Raw genomic sequence first — 20,447 nt, forward strand, 5'->3', positions numbered from 1 at the left:
GACACAGGTGCGCTTACATACATGCAGGCAAACACTCATACACATAAAATAAAAACAATAAAGACATTAAAACTTTTTTTAAACTATGCCTTATTTACACTGTTGTGTGGACATTTGCTCTATACCTCCCAAACAGGCCACATTTTGTTGCTAATAGTTTCCTGAGCCCTGCAGAAAAATGTCCTCTGATCTGCCTACCCTTTGTTCCCTAATAACCTGCTTAGAGCTCCCCATCCCTGGGAACAAATAAACTTTGGGAGTTAAAGACAGGGTTCATTGTTCTGCCAACAGGGAGGCTCCTGTTCCCCAGCTTTCTTTAATATTAAACTATATGATGAATTGGTTTGATATCGTGACACCATCCCTCTTTGGTACCACCATGTGCTGGATAGCTTTAGTGTCAATTTGACACACCTGGGTTGAGGGAGCCTCAATTGGGGAATCGCCTCTATTGGACTGGCCTGTGGCCATGTCTGAGGGGCATCTTCTTGATTGTTGAGTGATGTGGGAGGGCCCAGCCCACTGTGGATGGTGCCACCCCTGGGCAGGTGGGCCTGTGTTGGATAAGAAAGCATGCTGAGCAGGGGCCAAGGGAGCAAGCCAGTAAGCAGCGTTCCTCCATGGCCTGTGCTCCTGCTTCCAGGTTCCTGCCCTGAGTTCCTACCTTGGGCTCCCTGATGAACTATGACCTGGGAGATGTAAGCTAAATAAACCCTTTCCTCCCCAAGTTGGTATTGGTCAGAGTATTTTGTCACAGCAATGAGGAACAAACTAGGACACACCACTACCCAACCACACAAGATGTAGCACCACATCACTCAACAATCAAGAAACTGCCTCACAGACAGGCATGCCCACAGACCAGTCCGATAGAGCCAATTTCCCTGCTGAGGGTCCCTCTTCCCAAGTGTGCCAAGTTGACTGCTGAAGCTGTTGGAACAAACATGGGCCCTTCCCCAGAGTTCTGATAAAAGTCTGGGTTTCGGCTGAGCGGGGCGACTGTCAGCTGACCGCCGCTCCAGGCCTCGCAGGACTGCTGTCTACGCAGGCCAGGGCGGGGCGGAAGCGCTGTCCCGGCGCTGTCTGGGGCGGGGCGGGAGCAGCACCGTGGCCACCACCGTCCGCACTCAGCGGCCGGGTGTACGTTGGTGAGCTCCCTCACGACTTCCTTCCTCCCATCACACCCACACAGCAGCGACAGCAGATCCAGCTGGACGCCCAGGCAGCCCAGCAGATGCAGTATGGAGGAGCAGTGGGCACCGTGGGTCGCCTCAGCATCACCGTGGTGCAGGCAAAATGGGCAAAGAATTACGGCATGACTCGCATGGAGTCATGACTCGCACTCTATTGCCGCCTCTGTCTGGGCTACGCTGTTAACGAAACACCCACAACCCACAATGGCCCCAAGAACCCTCGCTGGAACAAGGTCATCCAGTGCACAGTGCCCCCGGGTGTGGTCTCGTTCTACCTCGAGATCTTCGAGGAGCCAGCCTTCTCCAGGGATGACCGCATTGCCTGGACCCACATCACCTTCCCGAGTCCCTGAAGCAGGGCCAGGTGGAAGACCCGTTAGGTATAGCCTGAGTGGGAGGCAGGGTCACTGACAAGGAGGGCATGATCAACCTGGTCATGTCCTACATGACTCTACCAGCTGCCATGATGATGCCTCCCCAGCCTGTGGTCCTGATGCCAACCGTGTACCAGCAAGGCGTTGGCTATGTGCCCATTGCAAGAATGCCTGCCGTGTGCAGCCCTGGCATGGTGCCTGTGGCCATGCCCCCACCAGCTGTGACCGCTCAGCCCCGCTGTAAGGAGGAGGACCTCAAGGCTATCCCGGACATGTTCCCCAACATGGACAGAGAAGTGATCCGCTCTGTGCTCAAAGCCCAGAGAGGGAACAAGGATGCCACCATCGATTCCCTGCTGCAGCTGGGCGAAGAGTCCTAGACTTGCTTGTAGCTCTGGGCCTCATACCACTGGCCCTTGGACTTGCCCACTCAGGGCTCCCCAGAGTCACCATCCTCACCAGATTCCAATGAAAGACCATCCATGTACCCTTTCCGTGGACATCTGTGCCGCCCCTTCCCGGCTGTTCCAGGGATGCATGTGGGTTTTCCGGTCAGGGTAGCCAGTTCTCTTCACCGACCGTTGTGGGGGTGGCATGGCTCCCCCCCTTGTCTCTCGTTGGGCAGTGGCCCTGTTGCTGCACAGACCAACGGACCTGTTGTTTGGAGACCTGAGTCTCCTCCCTTCACATTGCTCTGGAAAAGCATTCTTTAAAAAGTAGCTGCCTCTGCCAGGGAGTTAGAAATTGTGCCGCATCCTCCTGAGTCGATGAATGGCATGGGGTTATCCAACCTGAGACAGTGTGATGGTTGACGGCACAAGATAATGTGCACTGACTTGCGGTTATGTTTAAAATGTCCAAGCTAAAAGCACCTTCCTTCCCCTAATGTTATTTGAACCTGGGCCACTGAGCTATGCTTCCCAGCCATAGCCAGCAGGCTGGACCTTGCCTAGCTTACCTGCTGCTGTCTGGCTAGGTCTTAGCCACAGACACGCACGTGAATCCAGAATATGTCCAGAAGTGGCGCATAGCCAGCCGGGCTCTGCCTTGGTGCCCACTTCCAGAGGCTACTCTCTGTCTCCTGATGTTTTGTATCAGCACTGTGGGAGTTAACCACAGGGACTTGTTGGTGGGCCCTGTCCACAGAGCCTGGAGTCACAGGTGAAGGGGACAGGTGCAGCACTGATTACTAAAAGGCGTTCAGGTGTTGTGACACTACTGACCTACAGCAGATACTGTGACCAGTACTGCCCAGTGTGAGTGCTAGAAACCCAGTGCATGTGAGCAGCTTCAAACCTTACAGAGGCCAGAGGTGCCTGCAACTGACTGATTCTTTTGTGTTACATCGTGGGTTGCAAGCATTTGGACCCATGACCTGGCTGTAGCTCTGCTTAGAGTCAGAGTGGGTGACACTTCGTTACAAGATTCAAGTGATGACTTTAGATACACATACCATCAAAAGGCCAGCATGCGTTGCTGCATGCTTGTGGTGTCAGACCTCCACATCAAATTGAAATTGCTCTTGTTCTTCAAATGTTTGCACCCAGCCTTTGGATACGATCCACCAACGTCATGAAGGGAAATCCAAGCAGTTTTGGACTTCTGTGAAAGACTCAGAATGAGAAAGTTGGTGCTTCAAAGTTTGGTCTTCAAGACGGCAATTGCAACAGATGGTGCCGGCCAAACTGCATCTCCACGCGTAGGAGAGTGAAACCAGATCCTTGTCTTTCACCTTGCACAAACGTCAACTCCAAATAGATCAAAGACCTCAGTGTGAAACTGGAAACCCTGAAACTATTAGAAGAAAACATTGGCAGTAACTTACAGGATATAGGTGTAGGAAAGGATTTTCTAAATCAGACAGAAGTTGCTCAGGAATTAAAACATAAAGTCAAGAATCGATAAATGGGACCTCATTAAACTAAAAAGCTTCTGTACTTCAAAAGAAGCAACCAAGGAAGTGAAAAGAAAACCCACAGAGTGGGAGAAAATCTTCACCAGCAACACATCTAACAGAGGTTTTACATCCGGAATATATAAAGAACTCAAAAAACAAAGAATCGAGAAACCAAATGACCCAATTAAAAGATGGGCTAAAGATCTAACAGAGTTCTCAAAGGAAGAAATAAAAATGGCTAAGAAATGTCTCAAAAAGTGTTCAACATCGTTAGTAATTAGGGAAATGCAAATTAAAACCACCCTGTTATCACCTTACCCCAATCAGACTGGCTAGGATCAAGAGAACAAATGATACCAAATGCTGGCGAGGATATGGAGAAAGGGGAACGCTCATTCACTGCTGGTGGGGCTGCAAACTCATGAAAACCCCTGTGGAAAACAGTGTGGAGAACTCTTAAAAAACTAAAAATGAAACTACCATATGACCCAGTTATACCACTCCTTGGCATATACCCAAAGGACTCATTCTATTGTAGAGACACTTGTACAACTATGTTTGGTGCTGCTCTTTTCACAATAGCTAAGAGATGGAAGCAACCTAAGTGCCCCTTAACTGACGAGTAGTTAACAAAAATGTGGTATATTTACATAATGGAGTTCTATTCGGCAGTAAAGAAAGATGAAATACTGAAATTTGCAGGTACATGAATGGATCTAGAAATTTTTATACTAAGGGAAGGAACACAAACTCACAAAAACAAATGACATATGTTCTTACTACCATCATCACGACTTTGGCTGAGCCTGATCGCTAAACATAGTCACAATTGGGCTTGTTGATGGTTGTGCTCATTCATTAAAGGAGTGCCAAACAGGGTCACTGAACCCTCACCTGAATATCCAACATCTCTTTCCAGCCACTCTTCCCAGACAACTAGTCCAGCCTTGGAAGGCAAAAGAAAACTGATGAAGAACCCAATAGAGGGATGCTTTTGGAAGCCCTTGTCAAGAAACACCAATGGACTCTCATATGAACATTTGAAAATTGCCCTGTTCTGACTTTTTTCTAGCTCCCTGACTAGAACTTGTAATGCTAATTACTCTTGCCTTTACTTCTCCTTCACATCTCCTATTCATGATTCAAGGACTTTCTTCTCCCCTTAAAGACAATTTGGGAGTCTTTTAGACAGACCCACTGAAGGGGTACTTCAGTTGCCTCACCCTGCATCCCTGTTCAGCATGGAAAAAGCCAGAGCAGTCTGCGTCCCTATCCCTATTGGCAATCTGGGTAACCCCTTCCCAGGATGGCGTGATAAGAATAGGAGGTAGGAATTGGCTAGGCAGTTAGGGTAAAAAGACCCCAAAGAAATGTAGCCAGTTGCTTGGCTAAAAGTCAGTATGTCCTTCGGCTTGTTAGCAACACACTCTGTTCCAAGGCCAAAAATGTCAAAAGTATTTGGGAGCTTGTATCTAATCCTTAAAAGATTTTAGGGTTACCTCTTCAGAGGGTGGAATGTTGGAGGGGAGGGAGTGAGCATGGATTTGATCAAAACACCTTATATACAAATATGAAATTCTCAGTAAAATTTTTGTAAAAAAAAAAATTTAAAAAAACAAGTGTACCCACAAAAAAAAAAAGTCCTGGGTTTCTCTTCCTTCATCTGCCTAACCCTTTAAGCAGCACTAGGTGTGGGCCTGAGAGGCTCTGTCTAGCTAGATTTTTATTTCGTGTGTGTGTGTATGATGTCTATGTCGGGGTGTGTGCATGCAACAGTGTACTTATGGATGTCAGAAGACAACTTTCAGTCGTGAGTTCTCTCTTTCCAACAGGCTGAGGCAAAGGTACTCTTGTTTTCACTGTGCTGCAAAATCCAGGCTAGTCAATAAATAACCAACTCGTCTGATAATGGGATTAATAGGGATTTGAGGGTGACCTTTGCTCTGAGTGGAAACTGTACTCAGAGAGAAAAGTATGAACTTGTGAGTCACGGGGATATGAGTGCAAATCTTAACATTCTGATGTGACTCACTCGTCTCTTTATTTGTTCACTAATAAACATCAATAGAGACAGGTAAGGTGGCCTGTGATCCCAGTACTCAGGAAGTGGAGGCCAGACGACCAGGAATTCAAGATCATTTGCAGTTACATAATGAGTTTGAGGCTAGCCTAGGCTACATGAGACCCTGTCTCAAAAATAGTAACATGGCTGGAGATATAGCTCAATGGTTGAGAGCACCAGCTGCTCTTGCAGAAGATCTAGGTTCAGTTCCCAGCACCCACATTGCAGCTAACAACTACCCATAACTCCAGTTCCAGGAGATCCAACTCCCTCTTCTGGCCTCTATGGGCATTGCGCACATGTGGTGCACTTCCATAGGTGCAGGCAAAGCACTCATACACAAAATAAAAATAAAAAATGTAAAAATAACAATAACATGGCACTGGTGTGGCAGCACATGCCTTTAATTCCAGCACTCAAAAGGAAGAAGCAGGTGGATCTCTGTAAGTTTGAGGCCATCCTGGTCTACATAGCAAGTTCTAGGTTAGTCAGGCCTTTTAGTGACCGAAACAAAACAAAACAAAAACATAAGGATCCATCAGTCACCCATTTCTCAGGGACAATTTCAGAAGAGGAGGCAGAAAGATTGTAAGAGCCAGGCGTGGTACATGACCACAAGGAAACAGTCTTCCAGGCCTCTGGGAACTCGTGCATGTGAACATACAGCAATGGTGACAGCATGCACAACACCCGTGCAGACTCAGACAAAAACCCAGCACACAGCTGGGAAAGGGGCAGCAGGCTCCAGCCTTAGCTGAAGAATTCTTGGCAGCTGATTACTGCTGGGTGAGAGAGAGTTGATCTTTAAGGAAGAGACTCTAGATATGCTGACTAGACTCCAGTGGATGAACTTGCACCTCGGAACATCTGCCGGGTACACTAATGTGACCGGATAGGCTTTAACATACGTGATAGAATTCATGAAATCCGGTGGGGGCAGGGAAGCTTATGGGAGGGTTTAGATGGGGGAGGGGTATAAAGATGATTACGATGTTTTGCATGAAATACACAAAAATTCAATTTAAAATATACATTAAAAAAAAACCCAAACCCCACAACAAGAAAACAACAATACACAATTATAATAACTACAGGTCATTCCCTGAGCACTTACCAAGCCCCAGGCACTGTCTGCACCCTCAAGCCATTTCCCAGTGACTCTGAACAGACGTGATTATTAGCGTCTTCATTTGACACAGAACAGCTGGACCCGGAGCCCACAGTCCCAAGACTGATGATAAGGCCAAGAGGCCAACAGAGCCCAAGCTGCCTCCTATCATGTTGACTTTTGGACATGTGTCACCTTTGGTGGGGTGAGGGGACAGGGCCCGCCATAATGGCCCACCCTTCATCATCAGCACTTCTCCCCTTTCTGTTTATGATGGATGGGAATCCATAAAATACTCTATCCTGGAATCCTGGTCCAGCCTGCTCTCCTCTCAGCACCACTAACTGGGAGATTGAGAAGGACTTGCACAAATGACAGCTGGGCCAGGGGCGGGGCCAGTGCTAGTGGCAGAAGGGAGGGGCCTGGGTAGGGGTGGGGCCAGAGCCGGAGGGGCAGGGCTTGGGCTGCTTGCACACTATTTGGGTCTAAAAGATTCCACCCCAGCCCAGGAGATCTTAAGACCCTGAGAGATCTAGGGACAGAGGACAACATGAATACGTACCCAGGCCTCAGCCCTGCCTGGAAGAAGCTGTTGTTGACAGGTGCGTGAGACCCAGAAGCTTCACCTTGGGTTGGGGATAAGAAAGAGATGGTCTCAGAGAGTCACATAGCCCCAGCTGGCTTGGAACTCCTCCTGCCTCAGCCTCTTGAGTGCTGGGATTACAGGTGCGTGCCACTACAGACAGCCTGGCTCCTTACCAGCAATCTTCAATCACAACTGCCCTGTCCCCAGAATGGTTCTTGGGACCCTTTTTTTTTAACAAAGGAAGAATTTGAGGCACACACAGGGACAGGCCATCTACACAAGATCTCAAGATTAGCAAAATCAGAATTAGAAGTCAGGACCTCAGCCCAGCCCCCTTCTACCAGGGAACCTTTCCCATTCCAGGTACCCACACACTAATAATCCCAGGCACATGTCCGTTATCCCAGCATTCAGAGGGCTGAGGCAGGAGGATTTTTGCTGCAAGTTTGAGACTACCTAGTGAATGCCAGGCAAGTCAGAGCTACATAGCAAAAGCTTGTTTTGAAAAACAAACCACAACCAAAACCAAAACCACAGGAAAAAGAAAAAAAAAGCCCTAAAGAAAATCCAGGCATGGTGGCACACACCGTTGATCCCAGCACTCAGGAGGCAGAGGTAGATGAATCTCTGTGAATTAGAGGCCAACCTGGTCTGTGTAGCAAGTTCCAGGCCAGCTGGAACTACAGCAAGACCCTGTCTCAGAAAAAAAAAAGTTCAATCTGTTTCATTTTATAATTTTTTATTTCATTCTTGTGTGTATGTATATGTATGTGTGTATATATACATATATATATGTATGTGTGCATATGTGTGGAGGTATGTAGAGGCCAGATAGCTATGCAAGTTTTTTTTTGGTGTTTTGAAACAGGGTCTCATTATGTGGCCCTGGCTGGCCTGAAACTTGCTATGTAGACCAGGCTGGCCTCAATCTCCTCAATCTCACAGGGATCTACCTGCCTCTGCCTCCAGAGTGCTGGGATAAAGTGCATGTGCCACCATGCCGAGCACCATGCACCATTTTAACAATTTAAATTTTTTTAATTAAATTAACTATTTTATTGTTATTGTTATTGTGTACATATATGTGCACAGCACTCAGGTGGAGGTCAGAGGACAACAGTGTAGAGGTCTCTTTTTCCAAATTAAGGGGTTCCAAGGATCGAACTCAGGTCATCAGGTTTGTGTGCCATGCGCCTTTACCCACCGAGCCATCTCACCGGCCCATCTACTTTCTTTTGAAACATGGTCTCCCACTGAATCTGGAGCTTGCAAATTCAGCTGGACTGGTGTGGCCAGCAAACTCCAGAGATCTCCTATCCTGGGGATCGAACTCAAGTGCTTTACTGACTGAGCCAACTCCCCAGCCACTTATTTCAGTTTAAATCTCCAATCTCCACCCAATGTAAAGCTTTCCTGAGTCCCCACCAAAGTCAGAAGGAGCCCTTCCATGTGGGGAGGGGGTGCCGACCAAGACAGCCCCCAGCTGGCTCCCTTAACAGTCATCTGCCAAGCCCCCCCTCAACACACATACGCTTACTTGGGTCTTACATACAAGTCTAAATCCCATCATCTCCCAAACCCCAGGAGACTCCAACAGGCCAAGGAAGCCTTGCTCAACACCTCTATCCCTTTCTCATGAGCTCCAGAGCCCCCTCTCTGAGTCCCGAGGAATGACAGACCAGAAAAGGGGAAGGGGGGACTACTTTGTGCTAGGTCTTGGTAGGGAATGTGGATTCCGGAAATCTATCCTGTTTCAGCCCTTTAAATTTTTTAAAAAAAATAATAATAATGAAAATAATTATTTTTTAAAAAGAGCTGGAGTGGGGTGTAGTGGCATATGTTATTAATCCCAGCACTCAAGAGAGGCAGAGGCAGGTGAATATCTGTGAGTTCAAAGCCAGCCAGGCCTACATAGTCAGATCCTGAATCTAAGAACAGGGAGAGTTGGGGCTGGAGAGATGACTCAGCAGTTAAGAGCACTGGCTGCTCTTGCAGAAGACCAGGTTTGATTAATGCTAGGATTTAAAGCATGTGCCACCACACCTAGCAAATGAATAAATTTTTGCTAGACACAGGGACTCATGTACCCCAGGCTGGCCTCCAACTTGATATGTACTTGACTTTGAACTCCTGATCCTCCTGCCTCGGCCTCCTGAGTGCTAGGATTGCAGACATACAGCGCTATGCTCTGTCTCTATACCACTTTGATCGCCATGGGCACCATTAGCTCACTTGCAGGAAGGTCGCTGGTGGGCAGCCTATGGTCCTACTTGTTCCTTGCTGTGTCCTCTTCCTTCCTCCAAGGCACCCTGCTGGCCTCCTGCACTTGCTCTGCCCCCTCCAAGCTGCCCCAGACAAAAGGAGCCAGCGAGCACCTGCCTGTCCCCAGAGCCATTGATGGAGTTCTCTCCACTTCTTAGTTCCAAGAGCTGGAAGCCCGGCCAGCAGCCAGAATCTCTCCCAAGGGCCTCCTGGGGCTAGTTCACACCAGCCAGGAGGCGCTGCACATGGCAGGCATCATGGGCATTGGGAAAACGGCAGCTCGAGACTCAGAGAGCTACACTGAGGTTCTGGACACCAGCAAGCCCCACAGGAGTTCGACAGAGCAGATTCAAGTCAAGTGTGAGTGGAGGCCCATGTGGAGGGACCCAGTTCTTAGAAACCAGACCCATCATACCCCAGCAGGGCCCACTGGGGCATGCTCTAGAACAGCTTCCTGTATTAGTCTGTTTTCTCTGTCACAGAATCCCTTGAAGCTGGACAGTTTCTAAAGAATGGAAGTTTAAGTCTGGACCTCTATCCCAGCACCTGGGAGATAGAGGCAGGAGCATGAGGAGTTCAAGGCCATCCATGACTACAATAGTGAGATTGAGGTCAACCTGGGCTACATGAAATGCTATCTCAGATTTTATTCCCTATCAAAAAAAGTAGTGGTGGGGCTGGAGAGATGGCTCAGCGGTTAAGAGCATTGACTACTCTTGCAGAGGACCCGGGTTCAATTCCCAGTACCTACATGGTGGCTACGAACCGTCCTTAACTCCAGTTCCAGGGGAATCCGAAGCTCTCTTCTGACCTCCATGACATTGCACAACACGAGTGCACTCATATACGTGCAGGCAAAACACTCATAAAATAATATATTTTTTTATTTTAAAGTTAAAAACAGGGCTACTATATAACTTAGTGGTAGAGCACCTACCCAGAATCCCTCAGTGAGGGGCTGGGGGTATGGCTCAATGGTAGAACACTTGCCTAGGAAGCCCTGGGTTCCATTCCCAATGCATCATAAAAAAGAAAAGCTACTCAGTCATGAAAATTAAATGAGAAGAAGCTCAAAATAATAGTGTGAGTACTTAGTAAGTTGTTATTAAGAATATAATTAATTTGTATTTATTTATTTATTTATTTGTCTTTTTGAGACAGGGTCTCCCTGTAGGCCTAGCTGGCCTGGAACTCTGTGTAGACCAGGCTGGCCTTGAACTCACAGAGATTCATCTGCCTCTACCTCCCAAGTGCTGGGATTAAAGGTGTGTGCTACCACGACCAGCTTGTTTTTTTTTTTTAATTTTATGTGTGCATTTTGCCTGCATGTGTTTAAGTGCACCACATGTGTGAAATGTCCATAGAGGCCAAAAGAGGGCACTGGATCCCTTAGAACTGGAGTTATAGACTGTTGTCACAAACCATGTGGGTGCTGGGAACCAAACCCAGGTCCTCTGCAAGAGCAGCCAGTGTTCTAATCACTGAGCCATCTCTCCAGCCCCAATGGATTTAGTTATTTGACTACTGTCATTTGTACTAAAGCTTGCAGGTAGAGGGACATGTGGAGGAGGTTGTTATTGTGACACAGGACTGTGGTGCATCCAGCAGGGCTGTCCTCTATGAATGTGTGAATAAATGACTGAGCGTGTGAATGAATGAATGTGTAAATGCATGAATTAATTAGCCTGAGAACCAATGAATGCCTGCATGTATGCCGCTGTGGTGACATCCTGGTCTTCACCCCAGGCCTTGCTCTGTATTCCCTCAGACAAGCCCAGCCTGATGCTGCTGATGACCTTCCCAGTGGCTTCTCAAGGCATGATCTACAGCGACCTCAACTTCTGTGACCCTGGAGTGGGGTGACAACCATGAACCCGGAGCCTGTGCTGAGCTGGACCCTGGATGGGAAGCTGTGTGGGGCTGGGGAGAGGCTGTTCATCTGGCGACTGCCCCCACAGCAGTGGGCCATAGATATGCATGGCCAGAAACGACAAAGAACAGCTGGTCTCAGAGTCAGTGACTGTCTCATTGCCAGGTAAGTGTCCCCTCAGACCTCTGCACCCACATGGGTCTGCAGCCAACTTCCCAGAGCCACCCACTGAAGCCTTCTGTAGTCAAAATGTCACTCCGTGCTGTCCTTGTGTACATGTGTGCATGTGTGGATTCATGTTCACATGGTTTTGGGAGCAAGTGTGTGTGGGTGCACCTGCAAGTGTTCCTGTGTATATGGTGGACAGAGGTTGACATCTGGAGTTGTCCTCATTTTCACATTATTCTTTGAGGCAGATCCCTCGGTTGAACCCAGAATCCAGCAATATGGCAGTGTCTAGCCAGCCAGTTTGTTCTAGGATTCCTCTGTTCTCTCCAAGCTCTGGAATTGGTGGCAGACCACCACAGCAACCTGTTGTTTACATTGGTCCTGGGGGATCTGAACTCTGGTCTTCATACTTGCTCAGTGAGCCCCACTGAGCCATCTTCCCAGCCGCACGTTAGCTGGTTTTGCAGATAACAGACCATGGCCAGATGAATTCTGAGAAAAGCCCTCCTTGGCATCTGGACTGGGCGACCTGGTCCTGACTCCCACCTCCCCCTCACTGCCCGCAGCCTCAGCACAGCCTGCAAGCACACAGATTGGCCTATGAGGGACCCATCAGTCTTCAGAATCTGGTTTTGTGTTGTTGAGACTAGATCTCATGTAGCCCAGACTGACTCTCGATGTAACCAAGGATGACCTTGAGCTACGATCCTCCTGCGTGCACCTCCTAATGCAGGGATTACAGATGTGCACCCATTTATGCAATGCTGGGGATGGAATCCAGGGACTCATACACACCAGGCAAATGGCCTACCAGCTGAGCCACATCCCTATCCCCAAAAGACACAATCTTATACCACTCAGTAACCCTGATGTGTGGAAGGCACTAATGAAACTTCAGTCTCTCCACCCATTTAACTGTCCAGGGAATGAATGTTTGCTGAGCAACTACAATGTGCCCAGCCAGTGGCGAGCCATCCCGGGGACACTCTGGTGTGAGGCCACTCCAATCTAGTCTTCCTTGGCCTGGGAACTAGTGGGGGACACCCACAAACTCCTCATGCCCAGAGTAGACAGGGTTGGAATGGGGGAATCTTGGGAACTGTGGAGTGTGACTCAGCTTCAGAGTCAGGAGGGCTTCCTAGAGGCCGGCGGGGGGGGGGGGGGGGGGGGGGCCGTTCTTAAAAAAAAAAAAAATATTCCGGGTGGGGGGGGGGGGGAAAGAGACAAACAGGGGGGGGGGGCGAAAAGGGGGGGAAAACAACAAACACAAGAATAAATTCAGGTTGGGCGTGGGGGATAACTGACAGACATGGAGGGGGAGTCATAGAGAGGGAGAAACAGAAAAGACAAACTTAGAAGCAGAAGGAAGAGAGGGGCTCAGAGAATACAGACTGTGAGGAGAGCCTGGGTTATAAAGGTGACCAGGGGTTGGACTCCACAGTCAAAATGAGAGACCAACTTCTGTCCCAGGTACTGGAGAGCCACAGCAGGAGTCTGAGCTACAAGGTCAAGTGAGGCACAGTCACAGATAGAATGACAGGGAGTGGGAAACAGAGGAGGGAGAGTGGCCCCTGCAGTCTTGTGTCCCTCTCTGGTCCCCAGAAGTCACTGTGGCTCCCATGGATGCTGATCCCATTGAGCCAGAATGCCTCCCTCTGTTCCTGTCTGGAGGATCTGCCACTGGCCTCATTGTGGCAGCCACCTTGGGAAGCCTACCACTGATCAGAGCTGCCTGTTCCCACTTGGTTCAGAGGCTGAAGGTAGTTATGTATGCCCCGAGACCCCTACCCCACCTGTTCACCCAATGACATCCACTCGGCCTCCACCAGACACTGAGTTCATTCTGAGTCACCCATGAGTAGACTGAACTCAATTCTAGCCCCAGCTTTATAGATGAGGACCTAGAGAAAGCACAGAAAAGTCAAGACACTCATTTAAAGTCACACAGCCAGGAAGAGTCTAGAATTCAAATCCTAATATGAAACACCCCCCCAACCCAATAGCCCTATGGGAAAGGCTGACTAGGACTCCAGGAGGTGCCCAACTGAGTCACTACTTCTGGAAGTGACATGGTGGAACAAAACGGCAGGGGGGGGCACAGGTGCTGGGCTGAGGATCACATGACAGCTTACCGACCAAAGCCACTGGGAAGCTAGTTCTCCTGGTATTCAGAGTACCCATCTGCAACATGGGGACTGTGGTAACAGCACCCTCCCACAGAGCCGATAAGAGTTGGATGTGAGCTAAAATCTTAAGGGCACTTAAGCAGTGACTGGCCCAGTAAGTGCTGCATCCGATCCAGCCACACACAGCCCACTGGGTACCTGGCACTATGTTACCATGGAAACAAGAATTGAAGTACAAATCTGTTGGGGATCCTCCTGCAAAGATGATGAATAAGGGGGGAAAAAGTAGATAGCTGGATAAGGGTGTGCAACAAGAATGGGAAGTCAGCGGGGGTGGGGGGAATGTGGGAGGGGGTGCCACTGAACCCTGTTAGGGACATTCCACTGCAGAGAGAGGGAGAGGGAGAGGGAGAGAGAGGGAGAGAGGGAGAGAGGGGGAAAAAGAGAGAGAGAGAGAGAGAGAGAGAGACATTTAAACAAAGACCTGGGCTGAGGAGATGGCTCAGTGGGTAAAGGTGTTTGGCCACCAAGCCTGACAGTGAGTTCCAATACCCAGAAACTACACAGTGGAAGGAGGGAACCAACTCCTAAAATTTGCCCTCTAACCTCCATAGGCACTCGCATGTATACACACACACACACACACACACACACACACACACAATAATATTAATAATAATAAATAATAAATAATAGTAGTAAATACATTTTAAAAAAGCAAATAAGGGGTTGGAGAGATGCTCAGCAGTTAAGAGCACTAGCTGCTTTTGCAAAACACCTGGCTTCAGTTCTCAGCACCCACATGGTGGCTAAAAATCGTCTGTAACTCCAGTTCCAGGGAATTTGACACTCTTTTCTGACCTCTGTGGGCATTGTATACACATGGTGCACTTACACATGAAAGCAAAACACTCATATACTGCATGAATAAATAAATATTAAAAATGGACAAATAGGGGCTGCAGAGATGGCTCACTGATTAAAAGCATCATCTGCTCTTGCAGAAGATGCAGGTTCAGTTCCCAGCACCCAGGGACCCAATGCCTTTTTCTGACCTCTTCAGGCATTGCATGACATGGGTGCAATTACATACATGCAGGCAATACACTCATACACATAAAAATAAAAATAATTTAAAAATAGACAAACAACCAGGCATGGTAGCACACACCTTTAACCCCAGCACTCAGGAGGCAGAGGCAGGCAGATCTCTGTGAATTCAAGGTCATCCTGGTCTAGATAGTGAGTTCAGGTCAGTTGGGGCTACTGGGAGACCCTGTCTCAAAAAGACCAAAAAAATAAAAATATTAAATAAATGAATACAAAGTGGTGAACCAGAGAGGAAAACCAACTAACATCTGATCGCCACATGCATACACATACACACCCACACAAGCATGTATGTGCATACACCACACATACAAAGACACCGTTAATCCTATTAGCTCAGGGCCCCATCATTTAACACTGAAGGTTAGGACTTCCTTAGGTGAATTCCAAGGGGTCATAAAGCAATTCATACCAGTCCCCCCGCCAATCTTTACTGCAGGTCTGACAGAGATAAGAAATGTCCGAATGAAATGTGGGCACTCAAATTCCCACCCGAAGGTGGCCCCCGGAAGGGAATCCAGGAGAAGGTGACACTGTCATGCTGAACTCCGTCTAAGACTTCCTCCCCCCTGGTTTGCTGAGCATTTGTTGGCAAGATGTTCCAACACCACCTGGCATTGTTTCAACTTTTGTTGAAAGTTACAGAGAAGGTATTTCTGTCCTTCTAGTTGCCAGCTCCCCATCTGTACAGCTCACAGAGTCCCTAAAAGCTGTCTCTATTTTTTAGCCTAGCTCAAGAAGGGAAAAACAAAACAAACAAAAAATTTAATGAAGAAGCCAGAAAGATACCTCACAATTCAATGGTATACCAGTCAGCATCTGCTGGCAACAAACTGGCCTGGAATTTAGTAGCTTGAAACAACAGTCTTCATTCAGACTTCACTTCTGTGAGTTGTGGACATGGGTTGGGCTCAGCAGGGCTCTGGAGACCCAAGCTAGCACATAGCCACTTCCATCATCAGAGCTGTCTAAGGGACAGGAACAACTTAGCCAGGCAACCTTTGCCCCACTTCCAAAGCCCTGGAAGAAACCATCTGATTGGCTGACCTGAGTCAGGTGACATCCTTGGTTTCCTGTACTATAACTGGGGTGGGCACAGAGAAGAGTGGTACCAGCAGAGACTTCAGGGAGGGTTCCCCTCCGTCTGGGGCCCTGACGGGGGATCAAAAAATAGAATGTTGGGGCTGGAGAGATGGCTCAGCAGTTAAGAGCGCTGACTGCTCTTGCAGAGTACCTGGGTTCGATTCCCAGCACCCACATGGCGGCTACGAACCATCCTTAACTCCAGTTCCAGGGGAATCTGAAGCCCTCTTTTGACCTCCGTGGCACTGCAGGACACGGATGCACTCACATACATGCAGGCAATACACTCATACATGTAAAATAAAAATAATAAAAAATATTAAAAAAAAAAAAAAAGAAAATAGAACATTTTGCCTCATAAACTGGGCAAGACCTAAAATATTTCTTTTACACCTGTAGCTTGTATTTGACCCCTTTCCAAAAAAAAAAAAAAAACCCAAGATGTTCAAATGCAGAGAGGATGGGGACACAGTGGCAGCCCCCAGAAATCCACCTGGCATTTGTAAATAACGTCAACCTGCATTTGGAGTTCTTCGACTTGGTTGGTTGGTTGGTTTAGTTTTCTGAGATAGGGTCTCACTTTGTAGGCCAGGCCAGTGGTGAGCTCATGCCCACCCAGTAGGCTTGATACAGCCGTGCCTGATACCAGATTGAATCTGCAAATTGCAAAATCCATGTCTCAGGTGGTGCTGTGTGGTAGAGTGTGTGGGGATTGTTAGATAAAAAGGTGGCAGGGGTTGGGTTCACGAAACAGAAACAAAGAGGGCTCTGGCAAAGTAAGAGTGTAATGGGTTTGGCGGGGCTGGTCCTCAGCTCAACAGGGCTGGTGAGGAAGAACCAGCAGCCTAATGGCTGCAGGGGGCAGCTTATAAAGGGACAGAATTCAGAAAAAGAGAATATTTTTCTGCTGTTTGGGACTGTTTGGGGGGCTGCTTGCTCAGGGAGGATATGGGGTCTGTACTTGGTGAAACTTATTGAGGAAAATATCTACTGTAAAACATGTTTTCTACAATTACAGGGTTCCAGGAATTAATTGCAGCTAAGGGATTGGGAAATGTCAGCCTGTGGAGCATACTCTGGTGATCACAATACATTGGTCATTAGTTTCCCGGAGCTGCTTTCGTTAACTTGCAGGTGGCTGGGAGTTAGCTGACTCATTTCCTCTTAGGGGCCTTATGGTTTCTGGGTCTGGGGTCGCCTGGACCTGAACGCTATCAGGGATGAACATGTTCCATATTGAGCCCATAGGATGCTGCCCAACACTGTCCATTGATGTGGATGGTGTGTCTGAGGTATTTTTCATCTCATTTACTTTCAATTCATTTTGACTTTAATGTATTAAAATTGTTATAGTGGGGGCCAGTGAAATGGTCCACTGGATAAATGCAGTTGCTAGCAAGCCCAACAACCTGAGTTCAATGCCTGGAAGCCACAAGGTGGAAGGAGAGAACTGATTCCTGCAAGATGTCCTCTGACCTCCACGAGTGGGCTGTGGCACATGCGCCTACATTTAACACATCATACACACGCACAATAAATAAAATCTTTTAAAAAGAAAGAATTAGGGGCTAGAGAGGTGGCTTAGCAGTTAAGAGCATTGGCTGCTCTTGCAGAGGGCCCAGGTTCAGTTCCCAGTATCCACATGGTGGCTAATAACCATCTGTAACTCCAGTTCCAGGGAGTCTGACACCTTCTGGACTCCACAGGGATTGCACACAAGTGATGCATTTATATACACACAGGCAAAAACACTCATACATATAAAATAAAATAAATGAATAAAAGAATTAAAATTCATTTATTAGAAAAAAGTAAATAAGCCAGGCAGGATAATACACACCTTTAACCCCAGCACTTGGGAGGTAGAGGCAGGTGGATCTTTGTGAGTTCAAGACCAGCCCGTTCTACACAGTAAGTTCCAGGACAGCCTGGTCTATGTAGTGAGACCCTGTATCTAAATAAATACTTTCTTTTTGTTTTGTTTTTTTGTGACAGGGTCTCCCATGCCTAGAACTTGCTGTGGAGACCAGGCTGGCCTTTATCTCACAGAGAAATCTACCTGCCTCTGCTCCCAAGTGCTGGTATTAAAGGAGAGAACTGATTCCTGCAAGTTGTCCTCTGACCTCCACGAGTGGTCTGTGTCCCCATGCCAGGCTAATAAAGTCATTTTTTATTTTTATTTATTTTTATTTTACATGTATGAGTGTGTTGCCTGCATGTATGTGAGTGCACCTGTGTCATGTAATGCCACAGAGGTCAGAAGAGGGCTTTGGATTCCCCTGGAACTGGAGTTAAGGACGGTTCATAGCCGTCATGCGGGTACTAGGAACCAAACCCGGGTCCTCTGCAAGAGCAGTCAGTGCTCTTATCCGCTGAGCCATCTCTCCAGCCCCTAAAGTCATTGTTTAAAGCATGCTATAGGGAGACCCACATGGTGGCTCATGCCTGTGATCTTGGGAGGCTGAGACAGGAGTTACCTTGAATTCAAGGCCAACCTGGGCTGTAGAGTGAGACTCAATCTCAACCCCTACCTACCCCAACAAAAGAGTATTATTATATTGAGAGTTCTGCAAATCCATCTGCTCCCCTGGGGTGCCTGCATGGATCCCATTAGTGATGTCTGTCACTGTGTTTCCAGGAAGGAGTGCCTGCATTCATTAGCAGTGTCTTCTGGGTGCCTGGAATAGGAGGATAGTTCTGCGTGCATCCGCTCCCCTCCCCCCAGCAAAGGTTCATCATCCTTTTTCTTTTTCCGATCTCTCTGTAGCCCCAGCTGTCCTGGAACTCTCTTTGTAGACCAGGCTGGCCTTGAACTCACAGAGATCCGGCTGCCTCTGCTTCCTGAATGCTAGGATTAAAGGCATGCGCCACCACGCCCGGCAGTTTCATCATCCTTATGCTCTGTGAGGGAGACATAGGGGGTTTGCAGGTTCCTATCACAGCCTGGGATCACTCATCCACCCAGCAATGACTCACTGATCACCTTCTAGGTGGCCTCTGGGCTCCATGGTGACAGAGGCTGGTGAGGTGTCTGCCCTACAGGATTTTTAGACAAGATGTTCAGCCCTGGCCTTGTCCAGGCTCTTACACCCTTCCCCCATCCTCAGTCTCACCCTCTCCCTCCTTCCTACCATCCAACCTCTCTCTCTTCTCTCTCCCTCTCCTTCTCTCTCTCCCTCTCCTTCTCTCTCTCTCCCTCTCCCCTCTTCATCATAAGAAAATTTTTTCTAAATTCTAGTCCCTTTTTTTTGGAGACAGGGCTTCATGTAGCCCAGGTTGGCCTTAAACTCACTATGTAGTCAAGGATAACCTTGAACTCTCCATCTCTCCAATTTACAGGTCTGAACCACCACCTCCAGTTTGAGCAGTGCTGGGGCTGGAACCCAGGGCTTTGTACATGCTAGGCAAGCACTCTGACCACTAAGCCAACCACTCCCCCAGCCTCTACATGGAGCTCTAGCTCCCTACTGTTCCACAGAGCCATTGAAGGAATTATCATCTGATAAGTAAAACCAGGAGCCACTGGAGTTGCAGAGGGGTTAGTACATGTCCTTTCCCTGTAATTGGGCTTTGGAGAGTGTCCTAGAAAATTGCACATCACCAGCTGCAAAGAAAGAAAGGCCTTGGATAGTTGTTAATTGTGTTGCTGGGGTCTCTGTCTCTCTCTCTCTGTCTCTCTGTCTCTCTGTCTCTGTGTGAGTCTCTCTGTATCTCTGTCTCTCTCTGTGTGTCTGTCACTGTCTCTGCCTTTTTCTCTGTCTCTGTGTGTATGTCTCTCTTTGTGTCTCTGCCTCTTTGTGTCTCTCTGTGTCTCTGTCTCTGGCTCCCTCTCTCTCTCTCTCTCTCTCTCTCTCTCTCTCTCTCTCTCTCTCTCTCTCCTCTTTCCCTGCCTTGCTCTCCTGCCTCAGGCAATGGGGAGCAGGGAGGCCCCAGGGATGTAACTGTCCAGCCAGGAGCCCTGGAGGGCTTCCTGGAGAAGGAGCCACATCCATTGCAACCAACATCTGAATACCCAGAACAGAAAGGGAGGCCAGCAGTCGGCAGAGCATGCTTGGAAGCTGGGAGGTGAGAGAACAGTTGGTTTGAGGCTGCCAGGAAGGGTGAGGAGGGTGAGGCTGCTATCATCAGCTATGTACCTCAACGTGTAATAGGATTCTGTAGATCAGGAAATCCGGAAACAGGGCAGCCAGCAGCAGTTAGTCACCTGTGGCTGACGGCAGGGCGTCCTGATTAGTCACCATGCTGGGTGCAGCCTGTGAAGGGCAGATTCCAGTTCCTTCCCTGAGCGCTAAGACTTGGGGTTCAAAGGAAGAGAGAAGGAAAAGACTGTGATGAGGAAGCAAAGCACCTCAAAAGGATATGAGGGAGACCAGAGAGGAAGGAGACGTGAGGGAGACCAGAGAGGAAGGAAGGGGCGGGCCTCTTTGGAGCCACCAGCCATGGGCAGAGAACCGGTGAAGGAGTGCTGGGTATCAGGGTTTGAATTCTGTCATCAAAGGCAAAATCTTTGCCCTGGCCAAACCTGACCCATTCTCCATGCATCCTGTGGTGGTGTCACAGAGGAGGGGTTGTCACTACTGTAGTCATGTGAGGAAATGGGAGAGCACA

At 48.3% G+C, this 20,447-nt stretch overlaps 1 protein-coding gene and 1 pseudogene across 1 annotated transcript; both read left to right on the top strand.

Annotated features, from left to right (window-relative positions):
• The first annotated feature begins 760 nt into the window (after positions 1 to 760).
• On the top strand, positions 761 to 3,340 carry LOC103749234 (annotated as a pseudogene).
• Positions 3,341 to 7,184: 3,844 nt separating this feature from the next.
• On the top strand, positions 7,185 to 13,328 carry Igsf23 (immunoglobulin superfamily member 23). The gene is given in 6 exon segments (XM_029555479.1): positions 7,185 to 7,236; positions 9,525 to 9,734; positions 11,251 to 11,325; positions 11,328 to 11,442; positions 11,444 to 11,517; positions 13,123 to 13,328. Coding segments are annotated over 6 exon segments (732 nt in total).
• The last annotated feature ends 7,119 nt before the right edge of the window (positions 13,329 to 20,447 follow it).

Source organism: Nannospalax galili, unplaced genomic scaffold (genome assembly GCF_000622305.1).
Source record: "Nannospalax galili isolate Female #2095 unplaced genomic scaffold, S.galili_v1.0 scaffold385, whole genome shotgun sequence".
Lineage (NCBI taxonomy): Eukaryota > Metazoa > Chordata > Mammalia > Rodentia > Spalacidae > Nannospalax > Nannospalax galili.